Here is a 27,447-nt window from a genome sequence, read left to right as displayed (position 1 = left end):
TGCACTGTATAATCGTTTGATGCGAATAAAAAACGATATAATCTTTTTTTTTATATAGGATCTAAATGGTATCTGAGAAATCTGGCTGAATTGTTGAATCTGGCTGAATTGTTAGTGATTTTTAGCTGAATCTGGCTGAATTTTAATATTTTCAAATGGTAACCACTGAATCTAGCTGAATTTTTTGTATTTTTCAGCTGAATCTGTCAAAATAATTAAGACTTTAACTGAAATATCGTCAAATAATTACGAATATCAATAGAATAACTAAGGAAAAATATCTAAATAAAATAGATAAAATTATCTAATAGTCTAATTAACTCTTATACCAATAAATAAATACTAGAATTAATATATTTTTAGCAAAATTGAGTTGTTCTTTCAAATCTAATTTTTGAACTATTAAAAAGATATAATTAATTAATAGAAAGCTTTGTCAAAGTTTTATTGAAAAATTAATTTAAAAATAAACATGATAATATAGTATAGATTATCTTATTGATTTTTCATTGTTCTCTAGTAGTTTAAATCCTTAATATGATTATGATGATTAACATATTTTTTTAATTTGATATTTTAAATATTATTTTAGCATAAGTATGAGTTATTTTTGCAAAAATTTGGAAAATTATATTTAAGTATCTAAAATTTATTAAAATTATCTATAGATATCTGAACATAAATATGTCTCTTGTTTATTCTGATAATGATTTTATGTGTATGAATTATTCATATATCGTATTTGTATGATCTAACTTATTTTAAAATATAAATTTGATGTGTAATTTTTAATAATCAAAAGTATTTTAATTCGAGTTGTGAATCGCTATAATCCAAATTTTATCTGAAATGAACATACTATGTATCTGTTGATGTTGGAAAAACTGTTGAATCTAGCTGAATTCAGCTGAATTTAGTTTTATGCAAATAGTAACTTCGGAATTGCTGAATCTAGCTGAATCTGGCTGAATATTTTTTTCATGTTACCATTTACACTCATAATCTACTTAACTAAATTGGTATATATATATATTTTTATACCGAACATATTCTTTTTTTTGTTTGTGTGTGTGATGGAAGATATTCTTTATTAAGATACCGTCGACATGTTTAGTGTGAGTTAACTAATGTTAGGTTTCAACTGGTCTATCGGCTACCAAATAGGCAAATACTAGTGTTGTGGTCACAAAGAAATAAAGAACCAACCTTCTTATAAAGATTACTTGAGTTCTTTTTTTCTAACTATTAGCACTACAATTTGTCTGTAATAAAGAAGATATTGGTAAGTAATAGAAAGCAAAGTAAATTGAGGTTAGGTGGTGGAACAAATACAATGATGTCGTTTAGGATACGGACGGAGAAGGTAAGATAGAGATGCTTTTCTCTTTATTTTTTGGTGTTGTAAAAGTGTTGTTTGTTGTGTGAAGATTTTATGATTTACGAATTTCAAAACTATGCTTTGCGTGGCGAGTACAACACGGGTTTATTGAGTTTTGTCTTCACCTCTCCACTTGCTTTAGATTTACTACATTCCGACAGCTAAGTTAGAAGACAAACAAAGCCAATAGTAAGTAGTAAGCAGAGCTCTTTGCCTTTTCTTCTTGTTTCTGCTGTTATCCTAACTCCAAGGCAAACTAAATTTATGCTTCATTTTGTTCTAAAATTAAGACTTTTACTAAGACAAATACATTTTCATTTCCAGAGGACCAAAAACGTCCTCATTTTATACGTTTGTTGTCTGTGATTTGTGTAGAGAAATAGTATGTTGCTAGACAACAACATTTGGAGACAATAATTGTCCCTTCAAATAAAAGAATTAACGTTTTGATAACAATCCCAAAGAGTTGTTAAAATGGGAACAAAAGAGCTCTACACTTGAATTGAGTAAAGAAAACCAAAATGATTGGAGCAAGTTTTTGTTGCATTGTCTTGAATTTATTGAAACCGGATTCTCCTCCAGGAGTTTGCGGTTAGGATATATGTAAGTAAGAGACGAGATATGTGACGGGAATAACACGACTAAAGTTTATGGAAATGGAAGTGTTGCTCTCAGTTCCTTTCTATCTGCTCCAAAAGACTGCAAATTGCAAAGAGGAAATGCATATATCAGGAGTTGAGTGGAAGAACATATCCAAGTGTTGTCCAAAGGATATGAAGATATGTAAAGTTACCTCAGCTCCGAAACCTTTTAAATATATATTTGTGAAAAGCTCAGATGAATCCGGTACAGGGCTCTCCTGAAACAAATCATTAACGCAAATAATAAGTTTTGGTGGTGATTGCTACCGCTGCATCGACTCCTTTCCTCACTTCTTTCTCCATGTCCTAAAGTAAGTAGGACATTGGCTGAGGACCAATAATCCTTTGTTTTCTAGTCAGAAAATGAGAGGATTTTATTTATGACTGAGTGATTACCTTGAGCTCTTTCTCAGTAGCTATGTCATGAGATATGATCAACTTTCTCACTCTATCTTTGGGATCTCGCACCTAAAGGCACGAGATACATATGTACAGATTAAAAAGTCGAAATTCTAATGATTGAGCAGTATATTTAAGAAAGAAGAGATTCACTAACCTGCCTCACGCCTGAGATCTCATCACATGTACGGTAAGTGCTTCCTGGGTCAGACATTGAGTGACCGTGGTACCTATAAGTGTCCATCTCAAGGATCTGCTCAAACAAAGGTAACGTATGATGGTCATTCCCCTTAAACGAAGATGTGTTGATAAGAACAGAACAAGTAGAACTTCATAAACAGCTACATGCCAGAAAACTGTTTAGAGGAATCTAGATTCTTATTGGAGTTATTCCGATTTGAAAGAAAAGAGACTTCGAAGAAACTGTAATGTGACTGAACGAAAAAATGATAGTGCAAACTTACAATAGGTCCATTCTTGGAGTGCGTATTCTTTGGCAAACTTGCACGCTTGCTTCACAGCTAGTGCATCCATACCATCCACCTAGTACACAACAACAGAAGATGATCACAACTTAGCTGACTTAGCTTAATGTCACACTCTCCAAACTACAAAGACAGATACTTTGAACAAAATTCTGTCTATTCCCATCCATGACCTAGACCATTCTTATTGCATAACATAATATAAAAAGATTTGTCCTTTCCTTTTCAAATTGTGTGGAAAAACTGATCCTAAACTCCATTTCCTACCCCCATATCTTACTTTTCGGTAGAATCCTAAATTGCACTAGTCTACTGTACAACAACAATCAGAGACATAAGCTATATTGCATCGTTCCAAGATCAAGATAAAAGACAATCAATCACACCTTCAAGCCAGGAACATAGTCTCCACGCTTGAAATAAGCCGTAGACTTCGCCGACATCCACTCAGCCGTTCCCATCCCATCTGCATTTACACCATTCAATCAACCAAAACTAATCCAGTACTACCAACACATCATTTCACAAAGTTAACAAAAAAAACACACTAACAATGATTATTCTCACAAACCATCTTAAAAAAAAAAAGTCTAATTTTTTTTTATTTTCAAGCCATCTTAAAAAAAAAGAGTCTTAATTTTTTTCGGAAAAAAACAATAATTAATTGGGTGTAATATCCAAAAGCCAAAAAAAAAAAAATCAAATCTTGAAATGCTCTGAAAACATGAACACTCTTCCCGTCGTCTCTCTCACACCTTGTTCTTCCTTCTTCAAATTCTTCCATTTTCCTTCTCTGCACCTTTCTCTCTCTCATTCCCCAAACTTCTGTTTCACCAAATCCCTAATCCTCAATCCAAACCAACTCTCCTTCAAATCCTCCTTAAATTCTCTCTCACCGTCGCAGTCTCAGCTCTCCGAGGAGTACGAGGAAGACGACGACGACGAAGAAGAAGAAGAAGAAGAAGAAGAAGACGAAGATGACGATGACGACGAAGCTGCAGACGAATACGAGAATATATCCGATGAAATTGGTAATAGCGACGACGATGAAGAAACCGAGTTCTCGGTGGATTTACCAACGGAGGAATCAGCTCGGGAACGAGTCGAGTTCCGGTGGCAGAGAGTTGAGAAGCTTCGTAGTCTTGTTCGAGATTTTGGTGTTGAGATGATTGATATCGATGAACTCATTTCCATCTACGATTTTCGAATCGACAAGTTTCAGGTTTTTTTTTTGCTTAAAGTTCCAGTTTTTAACATCACTCTTTGAAATTGAAAAATCTGAATTTTTGGTGACAGAGATTGGCTATTGAAGCTTTTCTTAGAGGTTCTTCTGTTGTGGTTTCTGCTCCAACGAGTAGTGGGAAGACTTTGATTGCTGAAGCAGCTGCTGTTGCTACGGTGGCTAAAGGTCGTCGGTTGTTCTATACTACACCGCTTAAAGCACTCTCTAATCAGAAGTTTCGTGAGTTTAGGGAGACATTTGGCGACGATAATGTTGGTCTACTCACAGGTGACTCTGCTATCAATAAGGATGCTCAGATTGTGATCATGACTACAGAGATTCTTCGGAATATGTTGTATCAAAGGTATTTCAAACTGTAGCTCTCTCTGTGTATTTATTATTTATCTGGTTTGTTCAGGAGCTACTGTTAACCTTGATTTTTGTGTTGAAATCTTTTAGTGTTGGAATGGCTTCTTCAGGGACTGGACTTTTTCATGTTGATGCTATTGTTTTGGATGAGGTTCATTATTTGAGTGACATTTCTAGGGGAACTGTGTGGGAGGAGACTGTGAGTTCTTCTTCCACTGTTTCTTTTCTTTCCTTCAAAGGCTTTATCAGTTGAGTTGAGTGTCTCAGTCGGTTTCTGTGTGAATATGATCAGGTCATTTATTGCCCAAAGGAGGTTCAACTTATATGCTTATCAGCTACAGTTGCAAATCCAGATGAATTAGCTGGTTGGATTGGTGAGGTGAGTTTGTGGACATTTTCCCTATAACAATGTACCTAACATCGTCTCATTTATCTTCTATTGTTGAGCAACATAAATATTGTTTTGCTGATGAAGTACCGCAATTTCTCGTAAACGACTAGTATTGCAACGGTAGCAATCCTTAGATTCTTTAGCCACTGGTTATCTAAGATGTGCTAGCCGCTTCCGTCTTTTGTCCTCAGATACACGGTAAAACTGAGTTGGTAACATCTACAAGACGCCCAGTTCCATTAACTTGGTTCTTCTCAACAAAACATTCTTTATTACCTCTGCTTGATGAGAAAGGGACAAATGTTAATAGGTAACTTGTTAAACTCTGTACTTTATCATCAACAGGTATTGTAGAATATTACTCTTTGATAATGATTGGAGGAGGCTTTATTTAATTGGAGCAGGAAGCTGTCTCTCAATTATTTGCAACTGTCTGCCTCAGAAGCTAGATTCCGTGATGATGATGACGGGTACAGGAAAAGGAGGTCAAAAAAGAGAGTAGGTGATACCAGCTACAACAGCCTTGTGAACATTACTGATTATCCTCTTTCAAAGAATGAGATAAACAAGATTCGCCGATCACAGGTCTTAACATTACCTAACAAACTAGGCATTTGCCGTTTCTTATATACTCGAATATGATTTTTAACTTCTCATGATAAATTAATGACTGTGCTGAGTCTTGCCTTCTAGGTACCTCAAATTAGCGACACATTATGGCATCTCCAGGGGAAAGATATGTTACCAGCTATATGGTTCATTTTCAACCGTAGAGGATGTGATGCAGCTGTACAGTATGTTGAAAACTTTCAGCTTTTAGATGATTGCGAGAAGAGTGAGGTTGAGTTGGCATTGAAGAAGTTTCGCGTTCTTTATCCAGATGCAGTGAGAGAGAGTGCAGAGAAAGGACTGCTTAGGGGAATTGCTGCTCATCATGCAGGTTGTCTACCTCTTTGGAAATCTTTCATTGAGGAACTGTTTCAGCGAGGACTTGTTAAGGTTGTCTTTGCTACTGAGACACTTGCTGCTGGAATAAACATGCCGGCTAGAACGGCTGTTATCTCGTCTCTAACAAAAAAGGCTGGTAATGAACGAATACAGTTGGGTCCTAACGAATTGTTCCAGATGGCTGGACGTGCTGGACGCAGAGGCATTGATGAAAAGGGCTACACTGTGCTGGTTCAGACTGCTTTTGAAGGTGCCGAAGAGTGCTGCAAACTTGTCTTTGCTGGAGTTAAACCTCTCGTGTCACAATTTACTGCTTCATATGGCATGGTACTGAATCTGGTAGCTGGTTCAAAAGTTACTCGTAAATCAAGTGGAACTGAGGCCGGGAAAGTCTTACAAGCAGGGAGAAGTCTGGAAGAAGCCAAGAAATTAGTTGAGAAGAGTTTTGGAAACTATGTGAGCAGCAATGTGACGGTTGCTGCGAAGGAGGAACTTGCTGAAATCGACAAGAAGATCGAGATTCTGTCATCTGAAATAAGCGATGAAGCAATAGATAAGAAGAGTAGGAAACTTCTATCAGCGAGGGACTACAAGGAGATCACTGAACTTAAAGAAGAGCTACGGGAAGAGAAACGCAAGCGTGCTGAAGTACGAAGAAGAATGGAACTCGCAAGGTTCTCAGCTCTAAAACCGCTCTTAAAAGGGATGGAAGAGGGGAACTTACCATTTATTTGTTTGGAGTTCAAGGATTCTGAAGAGAGGCAGCAGTCAGTCCCTGCTATTTACTTGGGACATATTGATTCATTTCAGGGTTCCAAACTTCAGAAGATGATGTCTTTGGATGAGTCGTTTGCATTAAACGTAATCGAGGATGAGCCGGCGGCTGATGAACCTGGAAAGCCTAATGTTAAACCGTCTTACTATGTGGCCCTTGGCTCTGATAACTCATGGTATCTCTTTACTGAGAAGTGGGTTAGGACTGTCTACAGAACTGGTTTTCCTAACATTTCTCTAGCGCTTGGAGATGCTTTGCCTCGAGAAATCATGAAAACTCTCCTGGATAAAGCAGATATGCAGTGGGATAAACTAGCTGAATCTGAACTTGGAAGTTTGTGGAGATTGGAAGGATCTCTAGAGACATGGTCCTGGAGTTTAAACGTACCTGTCCTAAGCAGCCTTTCTGACGAAGATGAGGTGTTACATATGTCCGAAGAGTATGATAACGCGACGGAACAATACAAGGAACAAAGGAGAAAAGTGTTTCGTTTGAAGAAGAAGATGTCCCGGTCAGCAGGGTTCAGAGAATATAAGAAAATTCTAGAGAATGCTAACTTGACGGTTGAGAAGATGAAACGGCTCAAGGCAAGATCGAGACGTCTTATAAACCGTTTGGAGCAGATCGAACCGTCTGGTTGGAAAGATTTCATGCGCATAAGCAACGTGATTCACGAAAGCAGAGCATTGGACATTAACACACACTTGATATTTCCTCTGGGAGAAACCGCTGCTGCAATTCGAGGAGAAAACGAGCTTTGGCTTGCAATGGTGCTGCGGAACAAAGCCCTGGTGGATCTCAAGCCTCCTGAACTAGCTGGTGTATGTGCAAGTTTAGTTTCGGAAGGCATAAAAGTTCGACCTTGGAGAGACAACAACTATATATACGAGCCATCTGATACCGTAGTAGACATGGTTAATTTCTTAGAAGACCAAAGAATCTCTCTTATAAAGCTTCAAGAGAAGCACGAGGTTATGATTCCATGTTGTTTGGACGTTCAGTTCTCTGGTATGGTTGAAGCTTGGGCTTCTGGATTAAGTTGGAAAGAAATGATGATGGAATGTGCAATGGACGAAGGCGATCTTGCTCGTCTGTTACGACGCACAATTGATCTCTTAGCTCAGATTCCTAAGTTGCCTGATATTGACCCGGTCCTGCAACGTAGTGCAGCAGCTGCAGCAGATATCATGGACCGTCCACCAATCAGTGAGCTTGCCGGTTAAAGAAACTACACATTAGCTCTGTCTTTAGTGACAACCCAAAGGCAAAAAAACATTAGAGCCTGGAATGTGCAAGACGTGCATATGTAAGAATTTGGGATACAAGAAAAAAATTTCATTAAGGATTGATGTTGGAAAGAATAGGAGAACAAAAAAATACATAATTAAAGTTTGCAAACTTAACAATGAATTGGTGAAAGAAACAAGAAAACACTAAACAATGAATTGGTGATGAAGTGGACTTTGGTCAAAAATTGAAACATGTTGGGTGGTTCCCAAACATAGTCGCTTTCATCTCTGATCCAGGTTCGAACCGCAAGGTGACTTCATGGCATCCAAAACGCATATTTTCTGCCATATTTCTTCTGCAATCCGTAATTAAAACCCGCGACCCGAAACGCACTTTCTTCTTCTCTTTGACATCTTCCATTATGTCTTTCCCAATCAATCCACTGATATCTTTTTCGGAAACAACAACTGAAACCTTAAGAAGCTGAGCCGAACGGTATCGGAGATTGTTGTATCTATTAACACAGAGGATTCATTTAGTTCTAAAACATATTATGAATTATGAAAAAAGAAGTATTTTGCTTACTTTTGTATGGATGAGGTAGCAATAATGACATTCTTGTAACGCAAGGAAGCTTGAATATCTCCATTAAGACATATATAGCTATCAGGAAGATAGTAAGGGATCCTTATCGACAAGTCCCACTTTGCACTAAGACGTGTCTGTGTAATATAAAGCACCGTGAAATCCATACAAGTTAATTCTATTTCCGGTCTCACTGGTGACGACGGTGGCAATGGGTCCAGATATCCGCGACCACTATGTTTGGCTAGATAAACCATAAGGCCAATAAAAGCGGAGATCAAGGCTATCGTAAAAACAGCCTTGATCACGGAACAACAACAGACCTCGGAACAACAATCGTCCGATATTTAGCTTGTTTATTGTGCGGTTCTTCGTCGTGTTCCATTGTATGCGCAATATATTTTTCGAGTGCAAAAAAAATATGAGAGAGCTTGATAATGTTAAAGATCGTAACTAATGTCTTCTATAAACATATGTGTGTGTGTATATATAATATTTAATACCATCTCTAAGAGTATGATTAGGAAAAATCTAAAGAAAAAAAAAGAGTTATTAATGTAGGGTTTATCCAACTCTTGTATCAAATATTTGTTTATTTAAATAATTCAGGTGAAAATATAAATTTGAATAATACATACTCCCTCCGTTTTAATTTAGTTGTCGTTTTATGATTTAAATTTTGTTTCATAATAGTTGTCGTTTTAGGTTTTCAATGCATATGTTTGGTGAAAATTCCAGTTTTATCCATATTATTTTAATGTTTTGGCCAATGATATTTTTTATAAAAAATATTAATAAAGGGTAAAACAGAAAATTTAATGTTTTTCTTAATTTGTGTGAAAAAACCTTAAACGACAGCTAAAACGAAACGGAGGGAGTATTAACTAATCAAATATTTGTTTATTTGAAGAATTCATTTAAGAATTAACGTATATTTGAATGAGTTATGATATAGTCAGTCTCGTATGAATTGAAAACTTCTTGGGATAATTGTTGGAAAAGTAATTCTAAGATATGTAACGTATTTGTTTTTTTTAATACAAAATACGTTAACTGAAAATCTTTTTAAAAAAGAATTTAAAAATCTAAAAATTGGATTTTAATAGCTCTAAAAAACTAGAAAAAAAATTCACTAAAAAACTTCAAACACTATTAAAAATCTAACAAAATCTAGATAACTAAATAAAATCCAAATTTATGATTCAAACAAAGCCTCTTGTTTTGCAAACTTAACAATGAACTGTTGATTGTTGAATAACAGAAAAAAGAAAAAATCAATGAATTAGTGGTGACATGGGCTTTGGTCAAATATTGATGCAGTTGGGATAGTTCCCAAACACAGTAGTCGCCTTCATCTCTGATCCAGGTTCGAACCTCAAGGTGACTTCATCGCACACATAACTCATAACTCCTGTTGTATTTTTTCTACAATCAGTTAGAGAAAACCGCGATACAAACTGCACTTCCTTCTTCTTTTTTATATCTTCTATAATCTCTTTTCCAATCGAACTGCTAATATCTTCATCGGAAAGAAGAGCTGAAACCGTAAGAAGTTGCGGATTTCGGTATCTGAGATTGTAGTATCTGATCATATAGAAGATTCAATTAGTTCCGAAAATACAAACAGATTAAAGAATTTAAAACCGGTTTAGGTAATAAAAAATAGTAGGAAATAAATTGCTTACTTTTGAGGGGATGAGGTAGCAAGAGTAACATTCTTGTAAAGAAAGGAAGCTTGAAGGTCTCCTTGAAGACATATATACTGACCAGGAAGATCATCAGGGATTCTTATGGACAAATCCCAATTTGCACTAAGACGAGTTTGTGTAATATTGTGCACCGTGAAATCCATAGAAGCTAATTCTATTTTCGGCACAGGGATCTCGTGAGAACCTTGTATGATTGTAATAACCATAGAAGCTGGAAGACCAATAATAGTAACAATAGCCAACATGATGATATAAGCGAGAAAGAACAGGAAGGTGATCTGATCGCAGAACGAATCTTGTCCCATACTGTTACGCGTGCGACTGATTTTTGAGGAAGATAAGTTTGATAAATGTTTTGAGACTGTATATTATGATTAGGAACGAGTTTTTTTTTTTTGGTAAATGATTAGGAACGAGTTTTATATATAGAACATATAATACATATTATTTTGGATAATTTACTTTTTTATAAGTGTTTTCTATTTCTTGATTTTGGAAGCTATCTAGTATTTCCATTTTTCTATATTCTTTTTCCTTAAGAGTACTTTCCTTTCTATTTCGAATTTTTTATATGAATGTGCCATGTCATAGAATATATATAGAGATTAAAAAAATAATAATAATAAATTAAGAAATAAATCATTAACAAAAAGATTGATTTAGTTAACGGCGTCGTCGTTTGTGTTAGCATTGATACGTTAGGGTTTCGATTTTATTCCATGGCCATTGATACGTTAGCATGAACTTCTTTACTCTCTTCTATTGTATTAGAACCTCCATGATCTTGGAACGGTTCTAGCTGCAACGTCGAAACTTTCTCCTCTTCGCCTGAGTCACAATTGATATTCCTCTAGACTATGGAAAGGTATATTCTACATCGTGAGAAATCTAAGTACCAAATATATCTCAGAATTATATCAAAGACAATTTTATGATTCCCATTTTCTAGGAACACAATTCTCTAAATGACTTAATTTAGGGCTCTCTCAAGAGCTTATATGTGGGTTCTTAATTCTTGTATACTCCAGTCAGATCTTTTTGGTGAAAAGTTAATAAATTTGCTCTCTTCATTACAACACAAAAGCATCCCCTTTTGAAATTCTGAAAATGTTGTTAAGAAAATTGCAAACCAGAGGTATATGAAGCTGATTAATCCTCGAAACGGCAATCAAGAAGAGCAGCTAGATGAGCTTGCCGGTTAAAGAGACTACACATTAGCTGTCTTTAGTGACGACCCAAAGGCTAAAAAACATAAGAGCCTGGAATGTGCATATGTAAGAATTGGGGATACCAGAACAAATTTTTCATTCAGGTGCATGATTAATGTTGGAAAGAATAGGAGTTAACAAAGAAGAAATTTGAGTTAATAATGTTACAACAACATACAAAAAGTTTATGTACACAATTATGGGAAACAAGACTTGAAGGCTTGCGCAGTTAATCCTTCGATCTTCCCCTCCCTCCCTTTTTATTTTCTGTGAGAATACAACAGGGACCAGAGGCAGCAACACAAGTAATTAAGAGCCATCTTACATTTCTTCTCTTCTGACAAAGCTCAACGCTGAGTATAACAAGCAAAGAATGGCAACCTTTTTGTCTCCAAAAGAGTGCGACGTTGCTCTATTCCCGAGTGTTTGCTGGTGGTAGGTGAGATGTTATTGGCCAGTGAGAAGTTTTTGGTATCTTTGTATTCTCCTTTGCCTGATTAAAGAACCACTGCAAACAGAATCCTGTCTGAGTGGTAAACCGCTTTGGTTCAAAAATTTCCTCCTCTTAGAACGATGTAACACATCCTCTGTGTCTAATACATAGGAGACCTGAAGGAGATACCAGACAATTCTTTTTAAAAGACAAGTTTAAGGTTGCTATTATGGAAAATCAGAGTGGTAAGCGGGAAAAAAGGCACTGTACCTTTGAAGAACTGCAGGTTATCTTACATTCCAAACCGTTAATAATCTTAACTCCATCTGTGGTGCAGAGTTCATCGTCACCACCATTTTTACGCTTATTCCTGGGAAAAGAAAAAGAGAGAGCATCTGATTAGTTCCCTTTATAAAGTTTATAAAAATGGGATACTCCTTAGTTAATCTTCTTGATTTACCGTTTCAAATAGATTCGGGGATTCTCTTTCGCATTAGGTGGATAGGAAAGGAATACATTGTGGAGGTAAGCTGCAAAAGTTGGGTCCATGGATATGGATGTCACATCAGGCTTATCATGTCCATAGTCCAGAAGCTGAATAGAGAGTTTGCTTGGTGTAGATAGTTCCTGCAGAATAAAAGCACAAAGATACATATCTTAAGAAGTTCCTTGGTCATGAGCTTGCTTGGTCCAAAACTGTGCAATCGTAAATATTTCTTACACATTCAATGCGGTATATATCCTCATCGGGAAGAAGCACACGAGCATTTTCGTAATAAACAGCATCGAGAAACTTTTCAGGCTTTCTAGATTTCTCATAAGCATATAACTGTTGTAATTTGTTGTACATCTCATCAGCTGCTACACCTTGGAGCTGGAGGATCACATTGGTCAGTTGAATCATAAGTGACGAATAAAAAAGAGATGAAGAATGTAACAAAACATCAAAAGGAAACCTACATGCTTGATGAGCTTATAGATCAGTTTGTCTAATGTGAAGAGCACATATGACTGGGTCCCAATAATTGCTCGGCAGTCATCTTCAAACTTCGAATTATCGGATGTACCATCGAGCAAACTGTAGAGAGCATCCATAAATCTGTTCCAACACAGAAACTTCATGTATAAGCAACAACACAGATAGATGTGTCCTGTGGTTAACTGGTATAAAGAACCGCAAGGGAAAATCACCTGGCATACGAATCAGCGGGGTTTGTTGGATTTGAGGTCTTCCACTTTCTATCTGGAGATGATGAATTGACTTTTGCTGATAATATTCTGTCATACAAAATCTGTATACAGAGTAACCACAAAAAGTTAGCCTCACGAAAGATTCCAGCCTCAATGATTTGCAGACCGAAAAGTGATATGTTTACCTGATGAAGCCTGAAAAGAACATAGAAAGAATCATTCCCATAAAAGACTTGAGAGTTCTTCCGAGAATCATCTTTGTCCTTATCGCGCAAAGCTGGAGGAACATACTTTGCAAGAGGTTTCACATGTAGCAGGTTTTTTACTGAAATGGACAACACAGGCCTATCTCCTTCAGTATCATCATGGGCATCCGACATACCTTCTTCAGCCTCACCTTCGCTTTCTGCCTTATTATGGTCCAAATCATCTTCGCGATAACAATCTTCACCATCACCAGAGTCAGTTCCAGAAACATCACCGTTCTGAGATGTGTTTCCACTGCCATCTGATGATCTTGGAGCACTTGCATCACCTTCATCATCTGCAGTAGCATCATTCTCCTTACTTTTGCTGAGAGCCTCCATGTCATTCTCTCCATGAACTGCAAAATTATCTTCCTCAAACTCTCCTGTTGGAGAAAGTTCACCCTCCTCTCTTTCGACTTTGGTTTCCCCAGCGAACCCTTCGTTAGATGTTTGCTTATTCGATGTTTCTGCCAATGTCCCATTTGGAATTACTCGGTTGTCGCCAATCTGTTGGATAAGTAAGTAGTATATCATTTTCATTTCTTGATAAACTCAGGACAAAGGATGTTATCATTTAAAGAATTGCAAACTCTAAGAACTAGTGTAAAGAGTAGGGAAGATTGTTTCAGATCAATATTTCAATATATGCAAGATGCACAATACCTCTACGCGTGGCCCATTTACGTGATTTGGCTTCAACTCCTCCGTTCCACTGGTTAATGCACTAGGTTTTGGATTGCTATTGCTAAGCCCTGGCGAGTATAAAAGGAAAGGATACAACTCATCATCGAAAAACAAGAAAAAAAAATCCATGAGAACTACCAAACAAGAGTTAAAATTCTTACCGGCAATGGATAAATTGCTGATTTTTCCATTCCTTTGAGGTAACAATCCATCCACAGGCAGTGCATTTGAGTTGTGGGCACATTCAATAGAAACAGCTTGTTTGGTTTCCGGTCTTTCGTCAGGTGTGGTCAGATTCTTCGGCATTTTATCATTCTGAGTGTTGTTGTCACATGATAATAAGACATCTGAGGTTTTACTAGAAGTGACATCTTTATCCAACTCACTAGCTTGCCGCACTTGATTATTTTCATTTCCTTTTCGAGGGCCATTTGAACGCATAGAGTTGGCAATACTAGCTCCATTTTGAGGACTGACAGCATCTTCTCGGTCTTGGTTCGTAGACTTGACAGCATCTTCTCGGTCTTCGGCACCTTGAGGGCGAGAAGGAACACCAAATATTGGTTCCAAAAATTCTGTCCATACCTTCATTACCTTATCTAACTGTTCTGTTGAACACATTTCTCCACATGAATACTTGATCAGCTGATACAAATCTTCGTGAAGATCAGGATCCGGATAATCAAAACTCATATTGGAAGAAATGGTTCGTCTATTTCCAGCCGCAAGAGCAAGAAGTGCATCATCTTCGCCTCGCTTCTTTTCAGAGATCTCTTTTATCTCTGCCAGCAATGCTGCAGTGAAAGATAGTATTAGTATACATAAGAACTTCAAAAACACTTTGAAAGTAGATTTTACGAGAAATGGGTAACGAGAAAAACCTTTTGTACTCAGATTCTTTGAATCCTGCTGTTTGAAATAAAAACTGCGATGATCAAGCGATCTGTGGTAGTTCTTTGTATATATGTCAGCCCATACTTTGTTAAACTCAGTACGACACCTTGCCCACTCTTCTTGCTTTTGTTTCAAACGGGTTAGTATTACTGGTAAAGCAAGATATGCATTCTTCTTTAACAAATCCAACACATCGAGCCCGTGGTCACCATATAACCGTTCTATGCATCTTAGGTTTAGAGCTACAAGATAATAACAAAACAATATGCATTAGTCAGAAGGAAAAGAATTCAGAATATCAGCTCTGCTATAAGAGAAGAGCTCAATATACCTGTGAGGTGATCCTCGATGCAGATGGGAGTGTCGGTTTTCAATTCATTACTGTTAATCTTTGCCAATAACTCTTCCACTCTATTCGTAGCAGAGATCACAGACTCTAATAACATGTCTAGCTCAAACCTAAAGCTCAGCAACAAACAAATATTTACCAAATCAAAACTATTCCAAGAAAGCACATAACAAATAAATACACATTAATCACTAACCTGTCATCTTCACATTTGAATAGGCTCTCTTCATACTGGTTCTTACGCATGTGTTTAAATGAATAATCTTCGCTTCCTGAGGTGACGGAGACCCAATGATCATTAAGCACTTGGCTACCAATCTCCATTTTTTGGCTTGCTATAGGAATTGGATACTGCAAGAAAACAAAATATGTACATTTAACTAATGAAGCAAAAAAGATAAACAAAGAGGTGAAGATTTGTTAGTGATTAGCACCATACATTCTTTGGAAGTCGCCGATAACTAGGTGTGCACTGTTCACAGTTCGAGAGATCTAGCTCACTGATAGGTTTAGCCCATTTCTGACTCGCTGCCGCCTTTTCAAGCCTCTCCTTCTCGCGGTCTCTTTCTCTATACCTTTCAATCTTCTCACGTTCTCGGTCTGTATCTTTGTCCTGTGACTTAGTAGGTTGAGGACATTTGCCTTCGCTCCACAAGGATTCTATAGTCACAGCAATCCAATGGTTAGAGTCAATTGAATACGTCTGGAGAGCAACATCACAAAAATAGCTAGACTTACTCTTAGAAACGATACCAGAGAGTAATCCATCTGCAGAAATAAAAACAAAAAAGGGTCAAATCTTTAACTGGCGAGCGTAAGAAGAGAAAGCACAAGTTTGCCTCAAAATTACCATTCTTGTCACACTGAGCCAAAAAGACTCTGAAGGCGTCCATAAGGTCTGGATATACTCCAATTAAATCGCTCACCTAATACAAGAATATATATGTTCATGAGTCATTGACAGGTAAAGTCATAAGATTTTTCATAATCAAAGCATACCAAAGATTGCAATTCCGGTTGGCTGATTATCTCCTTTGAATAGAGATTAAGACATCGTAAGAACTCCTGGTTTTCCGCGGTATCAAGCTTTGCCTTCACTCTATCAACAAAAGCAAGTTCTTGGCTATGACCTGTCATCACATAAAGACAATTCAAGAACACAACAAATAGCAGACAAGGCTGCATGAACTCACTCTTAACTATTCATAAGAGTGATCTGCTTTTCGTAGCACCTTTTTCATCATAAGTAGATGAACTGGGAATGGCTCCATAAAACTTGTCTCCTTCCCTAGCTTGATTTGACATTTCAGCAGAATCATCATCCTTTAGTATCAATTTCTTTTTGTTGTTGAAGAAATGCTCTTTATGGCTATCATGTTCAAGACCTCTGTAATCTTTCCTATCTCTGTCATCCATGTAATCATTCTTTTTGTCAATGCGTCTCACATCTTCTTTACTATCTTTCAACAAAGATCTCTCATGGTCTACGTCCATATGTTCGGTTTTGAGGGCACGGTCAGGAAGCGAAGTAATAATCCGGTCCTTCTGTAACAATATCCAAAGAAGTGATGCCTCTAAGAATCGAATTTTCGATTGCATAGTGAACAACGATTTAAAGAAAAACAGAAAGAAACCTTATCAAGATCTATTTGACGCATGTTGGGAAGAGACTTAATGCCTCTATCACGTACTGGCATTTTTAGAGAATCATTAGTAGACGCAGTTGCTGAAGTATCAGGGAGAAAGTGAGTGAATTCCACAAGCAAATCGTGATGGTCCCGGAAAAGGATAGCCACCTACAAGTTAAACATATCAAACTACGACAAAAATGACAACCACAAAAATGAATAAACACTGTACCACAAATGGGCACAAACACACACCTCTTGGTAAACCTCAGTAATGGACTTGTTTTCCTTTCTATACATGTTCAAAATGTCTAAAAACGATTTGTATACACGATCATCGCCTTGAAACCTTGTCTGCAGATAAAATGATAGTTAGCAAAGAGGAAAAAAGGTGAAATGCACCATATAAAATCTTCTACCTTAATCTTGTTGACAAAACTAATAGCTTCCTCAAACTCAACAGGCTTCTTTGGCGCAGCAGGTTGGTCATCCTCGGGTCGGAGAGTTATCTCGAAACCCTTTGGCAAGAAAGTATTGAACCCCAAAATCAGTTCCCTGTTCCCTTTGAAGAGTTCTTTCACCCTTAAGATAACACCAGTAGTATCAACTCTACAATGACAAAAATAACATCAGATTCAAAATTGAACTAAAGAGAGCAAAAAAAACCAAGCATTATTAACAAGAAGCAGCAAAAAAAAAAAAAAACTATACCTCTGAGCTTTAAAATCTTTCATAACCTCAAGAAACTCATCGTATTTATCACGTTTATCTTGAAATTTATCTTTGACAGCCTTGAGATACGCAAGTGCATCATTAGTAGTTAGCTTCTGCACACTACTTCCTCCAACCATTGTTTATAATTTGCCTGAGCTTCATTAACCAAAGAACCCAAAAAAAAATTTAGCAGCAAAATAGATCACTGTACATCTCGAAGCAAACTCAATTCACCAAACTAAAGACTTTGAATTTGAGCAATTCGATTGAAAATTTAGCATCAATAAGATAACAACAAGTCTTCGAATTTGAGGATTCATGTAAAATTCAATCTCTAAACTTCAGCTACAGAGCAAAAAAATAAAAATCAATCCTTTTGATCTTTTAATCAAGAAACCACATCTTGAAGAACAATCCAAATAAATCGAACTCTACAAAACAATCTCAAACTAAAGCAGTAGATCTAGCAAGTAGAGAACAATCAAAGCAAAATCGAGAAAAGAGTTAAAAAACAATGAAGCTGAAAAATTCGATCTTAAAACTTAATTCACATTACGGCGCTTCAAGATAAGAATGAGAAGAGAAGAAAAAAAAAAACGCTTCGAAAGATAAAAAGAGAACGATGATCGTAGAGTTACCGAATTTTGCAGAGACACAAGTCTACAAGCACAAGCTTCCTCCTTACCGCACACGGAAACAAACCCACAAAGACAAGACTTTAAACCAAATTTTTGCAGACAGAACTAAAAAGAAATAAGACACAAGTTAAAATTCTTTATGGTGAAGATGAGAGAAGAGACTTCTCAACGTTTTTATCTTTTTTAATTTTTTACTTCTTCTTAAATGTAATGTAATTTATTTTTCGTTATTATATGATGTTGCGTAATAATTATTGTAATATTAATTAAGACCATTTGTTTTTTTACTTAATTACCCAAAAGAAAAAACATTTTTCCTCTTATTGTTTCCTTTTCCTTCACCATATATTATTATTATGAAATATAATTTTTATTTTAAAAGGAAACTTATGTAGACATATATTGTATCGATGATAGAAAATAAAGAATTAAAAAAAAATATGAAATACAACTTAGAGACAGCCGTTGCTAGGTTGCTTATAGGTAGAGTAACCGGTTATAGCCGGTGAGGTTAATTGGGGGATTAGGGCGCAGGAGCTAGAGGATTGGATTTTGGTTATTTTGGGACCTTGCAATTCGGGTTTTGTGTAGTGGTAATTTTGTTATTTTTGGGTGATGGTGAGGGTATAATAGGAAGGTTAGGAAAATTTAACTATCAATGTCATGTGCTAGAATTAGTAAATTCGAGGCTATTTATGATCTAGAAAAGAATTTTGCCAGTTTTGCCCAAAAAAAAAAGAAAAGAATTTTGCCAGTTTTTTTTTTTTAACTTTTATTAAAAAATTTCTCCCAAATGGGCTTGGGCCGAATCTACAAAAGTCCAATCCAGTTACAAAAAAGGAAATCGGCAATTCACCGGAAAAACAAAAGAGGTTCGCCGTTTGTTGATAGATGCCCGCAGAGCAACCGGAACCTGAAATCCGGCGGGCTCAAGACCCACAGTTTTGTGGCTACAACCGAAGACCGTGAAATTTCGGCGAAAGAGACCGGTTTCCGCCATCCATTACATGCCTCCGACGAACCAGCCCACCACAAGTCTCCCGGAAAGCTAGTCACTCCGACTAAGCACATCGACGGCATCAGATCCTGAAGAAGCAATCCGACACACTGGACGGAAACCCCTCTCTTCCAGACCGGAAAAACAAACCAAGATCCCTGAGCTTTGACGAATCAATCCGGCTCGATGGATACTAAGTTGTGGCGGATCTAAAGGATGGTGGCTCAAATCCAAAACCCTTACACCCGACATCCACAACCGCCCTCTAAGATCCTACGGATCTGCAGCTAACCACCGAGCAAACAACGAACCCACCTTAATCCCCCCAACTTCCGCCGTGAACGCAACTTGAGACTGACGGTTGAGCCGGAGGAACTGAAGCCACCCACGACGTCCCAACCATGAGAGATCCGCTGCAGTAGCCCTCCTCCATCAGACCCGTGTCACCTCCCACTACAAAAAAAGGTCATTTTACATCATTTATTTTATATATTTACATCAGTTATGAATGAAGTATTTACATCATTAAATAAGTGACTCTGAAAGTGGTGATGCAAATAATTTGTATCGATTTATTACTAAACGATGTTAATATCCAAAATATTTACATCGATTATTGTAATCGATGTTAATATGTATCAATTGCAAAAATTGATGTTAACTTTTACATCAGTTTATTTAAGTGATGTTAGGATTTGTTTCAGTTGAAAAAAATGATGTTAACCTTTACATCGGTTTATTTAAGTGATGTTGATAAGGTTTAAAATTTAAATAATTTCCAAATTATTAAAAGATTAATAATCTTAAATATTTCCCATAATTACTATTTTTTTAATTATTAATTTTTTGTAAATGAAATCGTTTTCAATAATATCTACTAAAATCTTGATAAGATTTTAATTTTTACTAATAATCATTAAAAAAACAAATTTTCATTTACGAAAAATGAAAAAAAAATCATGAATACAAATCAATCAATGCAGACTCGATCATTAGTACTTCGTGAAGATCATTAGCTATTTTACAAAAGAAAAAAAAAATTATATGAACTTAGATCATGACCAAGCTATGAGTTCTTCATGTTAAAGTGGTATATGAAACAGATTTTTCTTCATTCCATGCTCTTTCTTTTCCATTGTCTTGAGGATATTGATCACTGCTCCTTCCTTTCCATTGTCTTAATTTGATCCTTCATCTTCAGATTTTCTAAGTATGAAAACAAAAATAACAGAGAAAAATAAGAATCACACCTAAGAAAATCAACAATGTAAATTATAGAAGAAAAATAATATTTGCCTTGGAATGATTTAGAAGACTAAGTGAGGAATATGACTATGTGTTGGACATAACTTGATTCACCAAAAGTGCATTGTTGGCATCGTTCAAACAAAATTTCACGTGGACTTAGAGAAGAAAGAGTATTATGTTCTGGTGACTCCAAACATTTTTTTGTTGTTTCTGTCGATTTAGGAAAAGAATTTTGACAAAATTAAGATTTATACTAAACGAAAAAGCTCTTTAATTATATTTAAAATCACATAAGATATTATTTTTATTTAAGAAGTTACAGAAATCGTGGGTTGGTTAAGGAGTAGATTGAGTAGTGGAAACAAAGTTTTTTTTTCACAAAACAGGTTTAAATACAAAATTGAAAGTAAAAAAAAACAATTGTTACGAAAATAAAGAAAAAGAAATGGATACTAACTAAAAGCCTACGTTTGTGAATATAAAACCCAAATGTAACTGTTTATTTATGGATAAGATTTTTGAGATATAGATTAGTTATTTTTAAAAATATTTGAGCGTTTTTTAAACTTGCTATTTAAAAAAAAAACCTTTGTTGTGAATATTCCCAACATGCTTAATTCTTTCAAATCTTCTTTTGTTTTTAAATAAACTAACTAATCTAAATATCAAAAATTAAGATTAAGTAGCATCAAAATTTGCAACGGAGACAAAGTAAAACTACATGCTAATTGTCGAATCTGTGTATTATTGATATCAATTTTCTATCGTTTATATAATTAATGTTAATTTTGTATCATTTTTAAGTGATGTGAACAAAAATGATAAATACATCAATTATTTAACTGATATGAATTAATATCTTTGTATCAATTTTTTTGATGTGATGCAAACTACTATAAATTTGTGTCATTTTCTAATTGATATTAAATATGTATCAATTGTAAGTGATATAAATAAAATTTATAAATACATCAAGTATTTAATTGATATAAATTCATAATTTTGTATCAATATTTTTGAAGTGATGCAAAGTAATATAAATTTGTATCATTTTAATTGAAGCGATGTTAAACAATTCAATTTTAACATCAATTATAATAATTGATGTTAACCCACATATTTTTTTTTTATCATTTATTAATAAATGATTTAATTTAAAATCACTTATTTTTCTGATACTATTTAAGTGATACAATCCACTTCTTTTTTTGTAGTGTCCACATCGAAGGGAAAACGCCACACCACCGTTGACGGAGATACGCCTCGACTCTCTCCTGAATCGTCCAAGAGTAGATTCGGCTGGTTATTGAAACGCTACAAGGATCTGCGATCTAGATCTAGGAAAAGAAAATCGTCTTCAAGGCGAGAGAAAAGCGCGGATTTCAAGGCAACGATTGTGCTTCTCTTATAATTCTTCAGTTTCGAACCGAATTTTGCCAGTTTCTTTAAGGTGGTTTTATGTTTTTTTTTTAAGGTTAAATAAAGTTTTCAACTTCCAAAGAATCTAATAAAATCGAGATGTTAGATATTCCAGTGAAAACTATTATTGAATCTCGTGTCGGTTCAAAATTTAATTTGATGATCGGACTTTGCTAATAGTCTAGTTAGGTGAACAAAACAGATGTATGTGGATAATTAATTAGTGGTGCACATCATGTTTGTACATTATGTTTATATAATCAACAAAATCAGTGAGGCTTTTGTCAAAATTGGGCATTTGGTCTAGTGGTATGATTCTCGCTTAGGGTGCGAGAGGTCCCGAGTTCAATTCTCGGAATGCCCCATTTGCTTTTGCTAAAAGTTCTTTATCTTCTCCTATCCCAGTTTCCTTAATTTTGGGCCAAAGTATTAAAATTTTCACAGATTTAGATTAACTAATTTGTTCGTTAACGGCCCATATTATACCTTCAAAAAGGCCTTATACATCTCTCTTAACTTAACCTTAAAGAAGCTTTATATATTAGCTTACTCTTTCGTCTCTAGTTGGTGGGATTTGTCTACAAGTGAAACCTTGTGTTAGAATTTCGAAATGATTTATAACAACAAATACGTAATATACTTTTTGTGACCTAAAGTTTATATATCCGAGTGTTACATTTTATTTAATATCACATATTGTGCTAGTTAATCTTGGGTGAATGTATTTTCTGTCACTCTTCTGTATTATGTATCTTATGTAATTATAACTTTTATTAATTCAAGGTCGAATTTGGGAAAACATGATGTGAGATTAGTTAAGAATCAATATTTCATAAACCTATCACTTCGAGGTTAAAAAAATTATAATTAGAATCGAAATCTAGAAAATCAATGTAAAAAATATAACCGCATTTATTAATAGTGGCATTGTTATATTGGTAAAGAAAACCTTAGTAAAGTTGTAACCAAACAAAAACAGAAAAAGAAAAATACACAAGTAAAGTTTGCAAACTTAACAATGAATTGGTAAAAGAAACAAGAAAACATTAAACAATGAACTGGTGATGAAGTGGACTTTGGTCAAAAATTGAAGCATGTTGAGTGGTTCCCAAAACATAGTCGCCTTCATCTCGGATCCAGGTTCGAACCGCAATGTAGCTTCATGGCACCCAAAACCCATAACTTCTGCCATATTTTTTCTGGAATCCGTAAGAAAAACCCGCGATCCGATAAGCACTTCCTTCTTCTCTTTAATATCTTCCATAATGTCTTTCCCAATCAATCCACCGGTATCTTCTTCGGAAATAACCGATGAAACCTTAAGAAACTGAGCCGAACGGTATCGGAGATCGTTGTATCTGATTTTAGAGATGATTCAATTAGTTCTAAAACATGAAGGTAAAAACCGTATAAATAAAAATAATAAATATTAGAAAGTATTATATATTATAAAAAAAAAAAAAGTAAAAGATTTGTAACTTGGGAAAGGAATCGAGCTCCAAGGAAATTTGTATATTTAGGCGACAGATATTCTTCGACTTTGATTCTTATTTCATTCTCTTCACACAACTAAAGTTTCATGGTTTTACTTTACCATATGTTCTAACCGAAACATAACTGTTTTGACGTGCTCGGTGCTTCCCAAGCTACTATTTTGTTTACTTACCATGAGAGACTAAATATGGTTAATTTCCAAAGAAATTTAAACACAGTATTTGAAAACTTTACAATGAACGAAACATATGCAAAAAAATAATTCAAAATCAATGAACTGGTGATGGTTACGTAGACTCGGTTCAAAAGTTGATGCACTTTGGATGGTCGCCAAACACAGTAGCCTTCATCTCTAATCCAGGTTCGAACCTCAAGGTGACTTCATCGCACGCATAGCTCATAATTCCTGTTGTCTTTTCTCTGCAATCAGTAAGAGAAAACCGCGATCCGAATTGTACTTCCTTCTTCTCTTTGATATCTTCCATAATGTCTTTTCCAATCAAACCGCCGACATCTTCTTCGGAAACAACCGCTGAAACCTTAAGAAGCTGAGGATTGTTGCGTTTGAGATTGTAGTATCTAATAAAGAAGATTCAATTAGTACCGAAAATACGAATATAATAAACAATATAAAAGCGGCTTAAAAAATCATAAAACGTCCTTACTTTTGTGGTGATGAGGTAGCGAGAGTAGCATTTTTGTAAAGAAATGAAGCTTGAAGTTCTCCTTGAAGGCATATATACTGACCAGGAAGATTATTAGGGATCCTTATGGACAAATCCCACTTTGCACTAAGACGAGTTTGTGTAATATTATGCACCGTGAAATCCATAGAAGCTAATTCTATTTTTGGCACCGGGATTTTGCGAGAACCCTCTTTGATTGCAAACGCGAGGATAGTAATATATAAACCAACGATCATCACACAAATGATAAAGCACACGGTTCAGCGATTGCATTCCATACTGTGCGATTGATTATAGAGAGACAAGAAGATTTTTTGGATTGTCTTCCCTAAATCTTATAATGTTTACTATATAGTTTAAAGAATTAGAGATATATTATAATTAAAATTCAGAAAACAAAAATAAAATAATTTAGTAAATAGTTTTTACAAATATTATTTTAAAAGTAAATTAAACTTTTCATATTATAAAAAAAATTATATACTCAAAAATATTTTTGAGATTTTTATTTTGTCCAGATGTTAGATTATAAATTATAAATTATAAACTTTAATTATATAGTAAATGTTATCTAGATTTTGGGTTGATTTAGTAAATATTTTGGATAGGGATGCAATTAAGCTTGTTTGTGAGACTCATCCAAAAAAGAGCTTTTGTAGATTTCATCGGGTTAGCTAGGTCGAGGGACACAACTTGTGCAGTTTTTCATTCAACACTTCATCCGATGTTGTTTAACTAAACCTCGAGTCAAACCGAAGAACAAAGTAAACAATTATCCATTTTCCTCGTAGTTCTGGCCTGACTTTACGACTGTTTCATAGAGATCTCCGGAAGTTGCAGGTTTTGACTTCTTTCGACTATCTAACCACAGAAGCACATTCAATAAATTCAAACAGGCATCTTTCGAATTTGTTTCTAGCTAGGTAAGGGTTACGTTACGTACTTACGTTCATGTTTTTTTTTTTTTTTGATAAATATGTGTATTTTCATTAGATGAAAAGGATCATAGAAGCTACAATATTCTCTACACAAAACATTTTTCCTTTCCAAAAAAGAGATAAAAACAAGGAAGAATCTAAAAGAAGGAAATATGAGTAGAAATGAATCTAGCTAGTCATAATTTAGCCATGACTCGCATAAGGTTTTTTAATGTCTTGCATTTTCTCTTTGCAAGAATTGCATCGTGAATCTATCTGTCTAGAATTACTCTCATAAGGGTTACGTTCATGAATCATAATGAATGCTATTTTTCTATAAACGTTTGATAAACATATATATAGAACCACTCTCTGAGTCACATTAACATTAACTATCATTTACTATACAGAACAGATTCCTTTCAACCATATCGATATATCGTCTCCTTAAAAAAATCAGTATCAGCGTACGAAGTAAGATTCACCTCAACCAACTTTTAGTAGAACATGCTTCCTAAAAACAAATATCAAAGAGATCGAATTCTAGAGTTTGACTCGTTTTCTTGATTAATATTCAAAAGGAAAATTAATGAATAGCCATAAAAATTAGGTCACACGCCAAAAATAAAACAATGAACTGGTACGGTGATCATGACATGGACTTTGGTCAAATATTAATGCAGTTTGGATGGTTCCCAAACATTGTCGCCTTCATCTCAGAGCCTGGCTCGAACCTCAAGGTGGCTTCATTACACTCATAACTCATAACTCCTGTCGTTTTCTTTCTGCAATCCGTGAGAGAAAACCGCGATCCGAACTGTACTTCTTTCCTCTCTTTGACATCGTTAATAATATCTTTACCAATCAAACCGCCAATATCTTCGTCGGAAACAATCGCTGAAACCTTAAGAAGCTGAGGATTATCGTATTTGAGATTGTAGTATCTAATCATATAGAAGATTCAGTTAGTTCCAAAATTACGAACAAAATAAAGAATTTAAAACCGTTTAAAGTAATAAAAAATAGTAGGAAATAAATTGCTTACTTTTGTTGGGATGAGGTAGCAAGAGTGACATTCTTGTAAAGCAAGGAAGCTTGAAGGTCTCCTTGAAGACATATATACTGACCAGGAAGACCATCAGGGATCCTTATAGACAAATCCCACTTTGCACTGAGACGAGTCATTGTAATATTTTGCACCGTGAAATCCATAGAAGCTAATTCTATTTTCGGCACCGGGATTTTGCGAGAATTGTCTATTGTCATCATAAAAACCAAACCACAAATACCAAAGGCTATGACAAAAGAAAAGAAGACCCTCTCTCCTATATTTTGTTCTTCATCTGCCATTCTGAGTGATTGATTTAAGAGAGACGAGGAGATTTTTTTTTAGTTCAAAAAAAAGATGAGAGAGTTTCATAAAAATATAAATCTATTGTACAACAAAAGATAATTTTTTTAAGAAAATGAACTTTAACCTATACTTAATTATATGATATGTCATTAAAATATAGTTAAAGATAGACTTGTTTTTAATTAATTAAGGATTTTTCTCATTTTATCTCTATTTTTTCCCTCTCTATTTCTTTTTTGGAACTAGATTTTCTAATAAATTTATCCTCCATCTTTTATTATGTAAAGTTTGGTTTATCAAAACTGTTAACTCACGTGATTGCGACTAGTGTTAATTAAATCATTAGATATCACCACATATCAAATTTAAATTTATTGATATATTTAAGGATATAATAGAAAAGTTCATAATTATATTAGACAAGAAAGTTTAGACATAAATAAAATAAAAAAATTATAAAAAGTTATGTAAAAATTCTTTATACTATAAAAAAAATGTTATACAAAACATCTATATATAACAATATTTGAGAAGTGTTTTTGCTGACGTGTCGGACTCTCGGCTCTTGTTGAGTCCTTGATTTTACGTAATTACTTAATTACCCTTAATGAAATCTAATTAATTTTGGAAAAATTAAATTGAATTTCGGAATTAACCAGGAAAAAATAATTTTGGAAACAATAACATGATAATAACAATATTTGAGAAGTGTTTTTGCTGACGTGTCGGACTCTCGGCTCTTGTTGAGTCCTTGATTTTACGTAATTACTTAATTACCCTTAATGAAATCTAATTAATTTTGGAAAAATTAAATTGAATTTCGGAATTAACCAGGAAAAAATAATTTTGGAAACAATAACATGATAATTAACCAAAAAAAAAAAAAGGAACAACGAAGTACCAGTTAGGAAGCTTTAATCGAATTCATCGTGTTCTTCGTCGTGTGAATATAATTCTTCTAAACGAAGGCAAAACTTGAAATCCTAACATAAACCATATATTCATAGCAATAACAGAGATCTAATAATTTAGTGATAGAATTTCACCTGTTGATCTGTCGAAACAGAATAGTCAAGCGTCTCATAGTATCTTGCCCATGTTATGTCTTTAAGACGTCAATACTATCTTGCACCCTATAATTCTAACCAATGAAAAGAACAAATATTTATTACCTTGGATACAGAGTTGACGAAGAAACCTTGGATAAAAACTC

The 27,447-nt window shown here is 35.0% G+C and overlaps 7 protein-coding genes and 1 non-coding gene across 10 annotated transcripts; 2 read left to right on the top strand and 6 right to left on the bottom strand.

The window, feature by feature from the left end:
- Positions 1-1,781: 1,781 nt before the first annotated feature.
- LOC9324817 (pyruvate dehydrogenase E1 component subunit alpha-1, mitochondrial) lies at positions 1,782-3,538 on the bottom strand. 2 transcript variants are annotated; one of them, XM_021034680.1, is made up of 5 exons: positions 2,883-3,538; positions 2,576-2,671; positions 2,416-2,487; positions 2,172-2,237; positions 1,782-2,077 (listed from the first exon to the last, which is right to left on the bottom strand). In XM_021034680.1, exons 2-5 carry the CDS (start codon positions 2,660-2,662, stop codon positions 2,027-2,029), a joined length of 276 nt encoding a protein of 91 aa, XP_020890339.1. In that variant the 5' UTR covers positions 2,663-2,671; positions 2,883-3,538; the 3' UTR covers positions 1,782-2,026. The 2 variants fall into 2 exon arrangements, with proteins under 2 accessions (XP_020890339.1, XP_020890338.1); XM_021034679.1 differs by having other exon boundaries at positions 1,782-2,237.
- A 40-nt stretch (positions 3,539-3,578) lies between these two features.
- LOC9323339 (DExH-box ATP-dependent RNA helicase DExH15 chloroplastic) lies at positions 3,579-7,987 on the top strand. Its single transcript, XM_002888707.2, has 7 exons — positions 3,579-4,125; positions 4,200-4,489; positions 4,585-4,693; positions 4,787-4,873; positions 5,077-5,195; positions 5,290-5,470; positions 5,579-7,987. Exons 1-7 carry the CDS (start codon positions 3,628-3,630, stop codon positions 7,829-7,831), a joined length of 3,537 nt encoding a protein of 1,178 aa, XP_002888753.1. The 5' UTR covers positions 3,579-3,627; the 3' UTR covers positions 7,832-7,987.
- A 1,605-nt stretch (positions 7,988-9,592) lies between these two features.
- Positions 9,593-10,527, bottom strand: LOC9323337. The gene is made up of 2 exons (XM_002887227.2): positions 10,109-10,527; positions 9,593-10,007 (listed from the first exon to the last, which is right to left on the bottom strand). Exons 1-2 carry the CDS (start codon positions 10,435-10,437, stop codon positions 9,728-9,730), a joined length of 609 nt encoding a protein of 202 aa, XP_002887273.1. The 5' UTR covers positions 10,438-10,527; the 3' UTR covers positions 9,593-9,727.
- An 886-nt stretch (positions 10,528-11,413) lies between these two features.
- Positions 11,414-18,253, bottom strand: LOC9324816 (paired amphipathic helix protein Sin3-like 4). 2 transcript variants are annotated; one of them, XM_021034686.1, is made up of 22 exons: positions 18,120-18,253; positions 17,479-17,637; positions 17,187-17,376; positions 17,023-17,121; positions 16,774-16,935; positions 16,372-16,684; positions 16,139-16,269; positions 15,990-16,065; positions 15,878-15,907; positions 15,579-15,799; positions 15,336-15,490; positions 15,122-15,249; positions 14,778-15,032; positions 14,058-14,690; positions 13,876-13,964; positions 13,150-13,719; positions 12,965-13,065; positions 12,734-12,872; positions 12,495-12,647; positions 12,234-12,400; positions 12,044-12,143; positions 11,414-11,949 (listed from the first exon to the last, which is right to left on the bottom strand). In XM_021034686.1, the coding sequence occupies exons 2-22, from the start codon at positions 17,616-17,618 to the stop codon at positions 11,788-11,790; spliced, it is 4,014 nt and encodes a 1,337-aa protein (XP_020890345.1). In that variant the 5' UTR covers positions 17,619-17,637; positions 18,120-18,253; the 3' UTR covers positions 11,414-11,787. The 2 variants fall into 2 exon arrangements, with proteins under 2 accessions (XP_020890345.1, XP_020890346.1); XM_021034687.1 differs by having other exon boundaries at positions 17,479-17,632.
- Positions 18,254-18,908: 655 nt separating this feature from the next.
- LOC110224243 lies at positions 18,909-19,540 on the bottom strand. Its single transcript, XM_021010153.1, has one exon. The coding sequence runs from the start codon at positions 19,366-19,368 to the stop codon at positions 19,168-19,170; it is 201 nt and encodes a 66-aa protein (XP_020865812.1). The 5' UTR covers positions 19,369-19,540; the 3' UTR covers positions 18,909-19,167.
- A 2,535-nt stretch (positions 19,541-22,075) lies between these two features.
- On the top strand, positions 22,076-22,147 carry TRNAP-AGG. Its single transcript has one exon. It is a non-coding gene; the product is annotated as a tRNA-Pro (tRNA).
- Positions 22,148-22,710: 563 nt separating this feature from the next.
- Positions 22,711-24,274, bottom strand: LOC9323334. Its single transcript, XM_002887224.2, has 2 exons — positions 23,943-24,274; positions 22,711-23,856 (listed from the first exon to the last, which is right to left on the bottom strand). The coding sequence occupies exons 1-2, from the start codon at positions 24,197-24,199 to the stop codon at positions 23,580-23,582; spliced, it is 534 nt and encodes a 177-aa protein (XP_002887270.1). The 5' UTR covers positions 24,200-24,274; the 3' UTR covers positions 22,711-23,579.
- A 1,138-nt stretch (positions 24,275-25,412) lies between these two features.
- On the bottom strand, positions 25,413-26,273 carry LOC9324815. Its single transcript, XM_002887223.2, has 2 exons — positions 25,926-26,273; positions 25,413-25,824 (listed from the first exon to the last, which is right to left on the bottom strand). Exons 1-2 carry the CDS (start codon positions 26,228-26,230, stop codon positions 25,548-25,550), a joined length of 582 nt encoding a protein of 193 aa, XP_002887269.1. The 5' UTR covers positions 26,231-26,273; the 3' UTR covers positions 25,413-25,547.
- Positions 26,274-27,447: the final 1,174 nt, after the last annotated feature.

Source organism: Arabidopsis lyrata (assembly GCF_000004255.2).
Source record: "Arabidopsis lyrata subsp. lyrata unplaced genomic scaffold ARALYscaffold_2, whole genome shotgun sequence".
In the NCBI taxonomy this organism is placed as follows: Eukaryota; Viridiplantae; Streptophyta; class Magnoliopsida; order Brassicales; family Brassicaceae; genus Arabidopsis; species Arabidopsis lyrata.
The sequence above is the reverse complement of the archived record's forward strand: the minus strand, read 5'-3'. Positions and strand labels throughout refer to the sequence as shown.